At 44.0% G+C, this 8674-nt stretch overlaps 1 protein-coding gene across 2 annotated transcripts; it reads left to right on the top strand.

Moving 5' to 3' along the window:
* Nucleotides 1–1380: 1380 nt before the first annotated feature.
* Nucleotides 1381–6684, top strand: LOC115199966 (ran GTPase-activating protein 1). Of its 2 annotated transcripts, none has more exons than XM_029762561.1 (15): nucleotides 1381–1508; nucleotides 2208–2327; nucleotides 2735–2862; nucleotides 3156–3215; nucleotides 3307–3486; nucleotides 3762–3896; nucleotides 4146–4304; nucleotides 4426–4539; nucleotides 4679–4778; nucleotides 4913–4997; nucleotides 5126–5348; nucleotides 5485–5590; nucleotides 5723–5811; nucleotides 5913–6034; nucleotides 6263–6684. In XM_029762561.1, the coding sequence occupies exons 2-15, from the start codon at nucleotides 2216–2218 to the stop codon at nucleotides 6342–6344; spliced, it is 1695 nt and encodes a 564-aa protein (XP_029618421.1). In that variant the 5' UTR covers nucleotides 1381–1508; nucleotides 2208–2215; the 3' UTR covers nucleotides 6345–6684. The 2 variants fall into 2 exon arrangements, with proteins under 2 accessions (XP_029618421.1, XP_029618429.1); XM_029762569.1 differs by having other exon boundaries at nucleotides 5913–6071.
* Nucleotides 6685–8674: the final 1990 nt, after the last annotated feature.

Below are 8674 nucleotides of genomic sequence, written 5' to 3'. Positions count from 1 at the left end.
ATGCGAACAATATGGATGACCGTTCTGATGGTATGGAGGAGTAGGGCCGGAATGGTCGGTAGTGGAAAGATATAGGAAGAAGAGAGATCATGATACAGAAAGCAGTGGAGCATTTGGTAAAGAAAGCATAAAGACTGCCAAGGTAGGAAGCAAGAGTAACTTTGTGTTGGAGTGGAAAGTGGAGATGGTGTTTGATGAGACCACAGGCCTCATTTACACCCTATCCGACTAATTTATGCCATAGAGAAAGAAGTCAAATTAGCTTGGTTCATTGAAAATAGTAGATTGTCATATTTTGTGGTAGCCAGGCTCAGCAAGAGAAGATTCTGAAAATAGAAAAGCTTAATGAGAATAAAATGAAAAGCCATGTCCCAGGTGCTTAAGCTAAGTTGAGGGGAGGCATCACTGGGGTCCCAATATCAATGTTCATAGATTATATTAAAGAAAATGTGAAAGGAGTGATTGAGGACAAAAGGTTGATCAGAAGTGAAAGCTTATCAGTGCTGCTGAGGTTTGATAAGGTTTTGTCTGGAAAAGTATGGATAGGATTCCTTAGTTTAAATGTCAGAGTTATTTGTCCCATCACAATTGCGGCGTTTAAATGCCAAAGAATGGGACATGTAGCTGTAGAATGTAAAGGAAGGAAAATATATTCCAAGTGTGGAGGGGAACATGATTATGGTGAATGTGGGAGCAATGTTAAAGGTATGTGTTATAATTGTGGGGGGAACATAGCGCAGCATTTGGTGGATGCCAGGTGCAGAGAGAGGCTAGAGAGGCTCAGAGATATAGAAGCAGTCATGATGTATCGTATGCAGAATCTGTAAGACAGATTGGTGGAGCTACAGTGTGGAATGATGGAGCTTCCATGGCTAGACCTAATGTCAGGGGGTGGGGTTTCTGCTGGTCCTGGCATGAATGTGCAGTGTCAAAGGACACTTTGATAATGAATAAAGTAGACTTCATAGCTTTTATTGGTAAGGTTATCAATGCTACTCAGGTTGTGGGAAGCAGAAATGCAAGGTTGAAGGTCATTGTGGAGACGGCAAAAGAGATATTGGGTGTAACAGATGTTACTGTTGAAATGGTTGTTGACATGCTGAACAATCCTAAGGGTGGAGTGTTTCAGCATGATATAGATCAAGTTTAATGGGGTAGGGGGTTGGGGAGTTTTTTGGGGGGGGAGGGGGTGGTATAAGTTAGTAGGGAATAGGGATTTATTTGTTATTTTCTGTTATTTTTCATGGTAGTACAGAATTGGGCAGATCATGATTGATCGTACATTCCAACACAGTAGGTGGCGGCATGCACTTAAACGTTTGTTTGCGGACCGCCATGATAATAGAAGAAGATGAGCCAACGAAACTGCCTGGAACTACAAGACCCGTGTGTCTCGCGTCAGCCATGGTCCTCGAAGTGTTTAAACGTCAGAACCGAGCGGGAGACAGCTTGTGGGACAGACAGCGCTGTTCTGGAAACAACTAGTTATACGCAGAAATTTGCATTTTGTAAGCATTGGTACACGTTTCGTACTTCTTCAGAGACATTTTCGCTTGCAAATGTATTCAGGGAAACGTTAGTAAGGTCACACGTGAGGGGAGGTGCCATATTTATCAGATCAAGTTGGTCGATGGTCGATGGCCGTAGCAGGGCATGCCCTGCTCTTCCTAACTTGCTAAGCTAGCTAGCTAGCATGTTATGATTTTGCCAAGTCAGAACAACGTTAAGTAACTTGCTTTGATGGCTGTATTCTTGTGGAACATTTCCAGCTTTATCACACCATTGGAAATGATCAACCATGTTCAGCTTTTTCCACCTAGCTAGTTAGCATCAACTATCCTGGCATGAGATGGTGTATGCCAAGTGTTTATAACTCGTTACCAGATAGTTAAAACACTAAACATATCTTGCTACTTGGCTAACATTAGTTAGCAAGGGTTTCCACTTATTCCAGAGAGTAGCACAATGATAGCAAGCTAGCAACGTTTACAGACATAGCAACTTTCCACTTCCTGTGTATATTAGCTAAAGTTAACTAACTAGTTAGCTAACTATGAATAATGTTTATAACATCACTTCAAACTGCATGTGTGTTTGGTAACGCTAGGTCTTTGGCGGGTACTCTACTAGGTGGTAATTGATAATATAGTATGTGTTCCTTAAGTAAGTAGTGCATGTTCTTGTTCACAAGTTAGTATGTTCCTCAGGTGTCCTGATGGCGACGGATGCTGTTGCCCAGTTGGCCGACTCTCTGGCCAAAACTCAGGTGACTGAGGGAGAGTTGAGTTATAAAGGCCAAGGACGCAAATTCGACAATGCACAATCTGGTAAGAATTCCAACCATTGACCATTGACTCATTATGTTTATGCTCCTCCAATTGTCATCCAATAGGTTGTTCAAGTACAAGGTGGTGTCCAATGCCAAATGTTTTTTTGTTGTATTTAAAAACAAAAAATGTAACCTTTTATTTAACTAGGCAAGTCAATTAAGAAAGAAATCTCATTTACAATGACGGCCAAACCCGGACGACGCTGGGCCAATTGTGCGCCGCCCTATGGGACTCCCAGTCACAGCCGGGTGTGATACAGCCTGGATTCGAACCAGGGACTGTAGTGACTATTGCACTGAGATGCAGTGCCTTAGACCGCTGCTAAACTCGGGAGCCCAATGTATTGTTCTTCAAACAATCATGGTCTGTGTCTTCAATCTTTCCCTCTGTCTCCTTCTTTCCAGTGGAAGAGATGGTGAAAGAGATCCAGGAGTTCAAGGGGTTGCAAGCGCTCAGGCTGGAGGGGAACACTTATGGAGTGGAGGCAGCACAGGCCATCGCTAAAGCCCTGGAGACAAAGAGTGAATTTAAGGTACCAGTCACGGAGTGATTATGAGATGAGGTGTGTTTTGATTGCATTGTTCGTGGTACAGAGGACAGGTATTCCACTGAGTGCCACACGGAGAGAGATGGATGATCTCATATGTTGATTTTGATGAGGTACCCACTGTTGGCTCTGTTCTATCTTGCTTGTATGTATGTATGTATGTATGTATGTATGTATGTATGTATGTATGTATGTATGTATGTATGTATGTATGTATGTATGTATGGCAAGCTAGACAATACTTTAGCTAACCCTTTATATAACCCTCTCTCCCTCAGTACTGTTACTGGAGTGACATGTTTACTGGGCGACTGCGTTCTGAGATCCCTCCAGCCCTGGTGAGACTTATTTTTTTTTAAATACTTGCTACCTTTGATAGATGAAAGATGGTCTGGGATTGTAAACTCAGCCTTCATCTCCCCTATTCAGAACTCCCTGGGTGCGGCCCTGATGACAGCAGGCGCCAGACTGACTGTGCTGGACCTCAGTGACAACGCCTTTGGACCAGACGGGGTGAAGGGCATCGAGAAGTTGCTCAAGAGCACTGCCTGTCACACACTGCAGGAACTGAGGCTCAACAACTGCGGCATGGGCATTGGTGGAGGCAAGGTGGGCAGAATGTCTCCAGTTTGATAGGAGCTGCATTGTGTTATTGAGCAGACTCAACAACATGAAGTTGCCCCCTGCTAGTTGTAATGTAGTCAGTATAATTTAAGAGAAGATCTAAAGCTAATTTAACTTCTCGTATCAAATATATAGCTTGTGTTAAGGTTGAATAGTGCTGTCATTTGAGAAGTGATATCATGATTTAATATCTATCATGACAATCCTAACTTTTTCCAACGTAGTTTTTTCACTGTGCTCTGTATGTGCGTTCTCCTCAGATCTTAGCTGCAGCGTTGACGGAGTGCTATAAGCAGTCCAGTGCACAGGGCACCCCCCTCGGGCTGAAGGTGTTCATCGCAGGCAGAAACCGTCTGGAGAACGATGGGGCCACTGCCCTCGCCCAGGCCTTCCAGGTACAGACACTGGCTCCTGAGCTGAACATATCAGAATTTCTGACAATCTGGACTTGTAGAGTATGTGCAGTTAGTCACCACAGTGGTTCACATGGAGCTCTTTAGCATTAGTACTGGCAGCAGCATGGATAAAGCTCCTCGAACACTCCAACGTAATTCCACTGAGTTAATGATTAAACTGTACTGACAGTGACAAGCCATATACTGTCTATATAGCTATCTCTGTCTGATGCTACTGTATGACCTCAGCTGATGGGTAGTCTGGAGGAGGTGCACGTGCCCCAGAATGGGATCAACCACCCTGGAGTGACTGCTCTGGCCACTGCCATGCAACACAACCCCCAACTCCGGGTCCTCAACCTCAACGACAACACCTTCACTAAGAAAGGAGCTATCGCCATGGCACAGGTACAGTAGTGGTTTGCCTTGTGTACGAAGGCCGTATGACAATGAAACTCATGAAGTTGATGTATGCTCAAATGCACTTGCCATACTATGACTGACACTGCGTGTTTTGTGCCCCCTTCAGGCTCTGAAACATTTGCGAAGTGTCCAGGTGATAAACTTTGGAGACTGTCTGGTGCGTTCCGAGGGTGCTATAGCCATCGCCGAGGCAGTTACTGAGGGCCTTCCCATCCTCAAGGTACAGGGTAGCACTGGTCCCACCCTTGGCTGCAGGAACATCTACTGCACTTGATTGTTAATTAATGTGTGTTCATACACTTCCCTCTGCTGTGGCAGCACCTGACTCATACCCATATTTTTTTTTACCTCTTTGTCAGGAGCTGAATCTGTCATTCGGGGAGATCACAGGAGAAGCTGCACTGCTGGTGGCACAATCAGTCGAGGGCAAAGCCACACTGGAGAAACTAGACCTAAATGGTACATGTTGGATACGCACTTGACTTAGAACACATGAAAACTGGATTGAAAATGTTGCATTGGCTGGTAGTGTTTTTGTAGGATCTGTAGAGTTCATGTGTGACTTTGTTGTGTGTTTGTGTTGGTACTGCCAGGTAACTGCCTGGGGGAAGAGGGCTGTGATGCTCTCAGAGAGGTAATGGATGGCCTGAACATGGGAGACCTGCTGGGATCACTCAGGTACTGGATTGATATATTAAATTAGTTTATACTTTTAGACTTACCCACACTGGACCTCAACCATCCTGTCTTTTATCACAAGCCGCCATGAGAAAATATTTTTGTGTAATCTTTGTCTCGCCCTGCAGCGACGATGAAGGGGAGCCGGAGGATGATGATGAGGATGATGAGGAGGAAGAGGATGACTATGAGGAGGATGATGATGTGGAGGAAGAAGACAGCAGTGTGAATCAGGTTTCCTCCCCTCCGTCAGTGCCCCGACCCCCAGATGCCGCCTCCTTCCTCTGCTTCCCATCCCCCGACAAGCTGCTCAAACTGGGCACCAAGAGGGCCCTGCTCTTCGAACAGCAGGTGGTTAACACACCCTGTCATGAGTACCTTATACAGCAAACTACTTAGTGGAAACCTGAGGTGACATACAGTGTGTGTCAGTAGGCTGAAACAGGTTGATGGTGACGTGTTTAACCTTTTGTTCTTCTCTTTCCAGGTAGATGTGGCTGATGCTGGTAAGACAGCGGAGGCTTTCCTGAAAATCTCCTCTGTGTACAATGAGGAAGATGAAGATGTTAAGAGTGCTGTCCTAGACAGTATTGGTAAGGGCCACTTATCTTATTTCTGAGTACTTACTGAAGACATGGGGCCAGATGACTGAGTCTATGGATATGCAACTTTTTTCGTTCATCTGTATGACCGCATGTTAAGTATATGTCCTCTTTGTTCTGCAGATGCAATTCTCAGGAAAGCCTTCGCAAGCCCCTCCTTCCAAGGTTACAACTTTGTATCATCGCTGTTAGTAATGCTGGGACTCCTCAAGGTATGCACACACGTTCTATGAATTTGTAGAAAAACTCCTGGTTTTCTTCCGCCTTGTATTATTGTAGCCCTCGTGTCTCCCCCTCTCTCTGTCTCATTCAGAGTGAGGACAAGGTGAAGCCGGTACGTGTGGTACCTGGTCATTTGCAGGCCCTGGAGTACGTTGTGCGTCAGGACTACTTCCCCCAGGACCACATCGCCGTGCTGGAGGCCTTCATGTCCCGGTAAGGGCATGAGTGATGGTGGCAGCATAGCTCTCAGGTACCCTCTCCGACTGCAGATTAACACACCACATTGGCACAAAGTTCCCTAAGGATATTGCCAACATGCTCCAAATTGCACAATGTACCCATGTTCCTATGTTGTCAGGCTGCTGCATTTAAAAACAGTAAAGATGTAAGGTGAACCTGTCCATCATTGCAGGTGTGTAACTGTATATTTGTGACTTTCAGACACATCCAGGCCCTTGAGTCGTGCAGCAGCGCCAGGAACATCCTCAAGTCCACGCTGGAGCAGGTCAGGCCTGAAAACTGAGTCACACCGGACCGCACAAACAGTCTCACGGATTTATGAACAGAACAATTCCCACCCCTAGACATAAGGGGCCCTTTTGCGCACACAACAAGGACTTAACTGTTGCTCTGCACTCTATTTCGCCAACTCAGAAGACTCACAGCTGGAGCCTTGCCCATCATCTTATGGACGTACATTATTTTATGGATGGACCGATTTTGAAATATTACACACACAAACATTTGGGAGATGAATGGTGTATCCTGCCTCACCCACAGTGAAAGGACTGAAATGTGATCTTAAGCACAGGTTCTCTGTCCATATTTACCCAGTAAATAATGGTTTTATATTTAAAAAAAAATATATATATATATATATATATATATATATATATATATAGGTTAAACGGATATAAAATATAAATGTGTGATATGGACTGCTGTGGAAATGTGATTATGATTTCAATCAAAAGGGAAGAACTGAATAAATGTGTTGATTTCTTTGTTGCAGCTACTAAACAGACTTTTTGGGTGTCTCCATATACTGAATGGCCTGGGAATATTTCAATTTGACAATTTAGCAAGCACTGCCCTGAATAAGGATCTAGTCCAACCATGTTGACTTTTTACAGTGGGAAGAAACTATTGATCAGGTTCTTAGGTTCTTTCTCCTCCCAAATGTTGAAACCTACACTGAATAAAAATATAAACGCCACATGCAACAATTTCAAGGATTTTTCTTAGTTACAGTTCTTATAAGGAAATCAGTAAATATAAATAAATTAATTAGGCCTTAATCTGTGGATAACACATGACTGGGCAGGGGCACAGCCATGGGTGGGCCTGGGAGGGCATAGGCACACCCACTTGGGAGCCAGGCCCTGCCAATCAGAATGAGTTTTTCCGCACAATAGGGCTTTATTACGGACAGAAATACTCCTCAGCACCCCCCGCCCTTCCTGGCGATCCCGCAGGTGAAGAAGCCGGATGTGGAAGTCCTGGGCTGGTGTGGTTGCACGTGTTCTGCGGTTGGGAGGCCGGTTGGACATACTGCCAAATTCTCTAAAATGACGTTAGAGGTGGCTTATCTTAGAGAAATTAACCTAAGATTCTCTGACAACAGCTCTGGTGGACATTCCTACAGACAGCATGCCAATTGCATGCTCCATCAAAACTTGAGACATCTGTGGCATTGTGTTGTGTGGCAAAACTGCACATTTTAGAGTGGTCTTTTATTGTCATTGTGTAATGATCATGCTTTTAAATCAGCTTCTTGATCTACCACACTTGTCAGGTGGATAGATTATCTTGACAAAGGATAAAATAACCACTAACAGGGATGTAAACACATTTGTGAACAACATTTGAGAGAAATATGCTTTTTGTGAGTATGGAACATTTCTGGGATATTGTATTGCAGCTCATGAAACATGGGACCAACACTACATGTTGTGTTTATAATTGTGTTCAGTGTATAATGCTCCTGTGGCTAATACTGAGCAAGATGCACACAACGCCTTCTGTTCGACCTTCATTTTTACTGGAAATATTCTCAGAAAAGGGATAATTGGCGCTAAAATGCATAGAGCAAGCCAACTATTCAAGGAAGCAGCACACTGTTGTACTTGATCCACTTGTATGGGGACCTGCCACTTCATCTGGGAAAGAGATTAGGCCTGGGATGTGCTTTTGAATGAATACACTGTTTGTTGGACATTAATTCAGTTGAATGCGCTGAAAAGGTCATAGATATACTACATATCCATAACCAACTCATACAGTATTTCTAATATTAAATGAGTACCCCACATCAGACTTTGATCTTTGTTAATTGCATTAACCAATTCAATGGCAAGCTGCTCTACACTTTTTAAGCTAGTGAAGGTTAGAGCCATGCTTTCACCAGACCCATTCTTGGGGACAGTGGGCTGCCTCTTCTCAAGCATAGAAAAACAGCCCTTCTGTGAGTGCCTGTCAGAACTTTTTTTGAAGGGGCTTTTTAGGTGCCATGGGATACAGCCATTTATAGTTTAACTACATGGAAATACACATTCACTTAAATTTTATTGATTTGTTTTCCATTAGCTTGCTGTGTTTAAGAAATATATTTTATTCAGTGAGTTTGCACTCCAGTGACCTTAGGGTAGTGGGTAGCTTACTGGATGTGAGATTGGTAGCCAGCCTGGTCTCATAGACTAGACGTAACATAGTAAATGTAAATCCGGAACACTAAACGTAGTATTATATGTTAACGTTTGGTATGGTTACAAAAACTAAAGTAGGGTGATTGGTCTGGGTGTGGGTGGATGGGTGGGCGTATATCGCGAACGTCTAGCAACCCAAAGGTTTTGA

The sequence above is a fragment of the Salmo trutta genome, chromosome 1 (assembly GCF_901001165.1).
Source record: "Salmo trutta chromosome 1, fSalTru1.1, whole genome shotgun sequence".
NCBI classification, from domain to species: domain Eukaryota; kingdom Metazoa; phylum Chordata; class Actinopteri; order Salmoniformes; family Salmonidae; genus Salmo; species Salmo trutta.
Note: the sequence above shows the minus strand (reverse complement) of the source record. Positions and strands in the feature narration are given on the sequence as shown.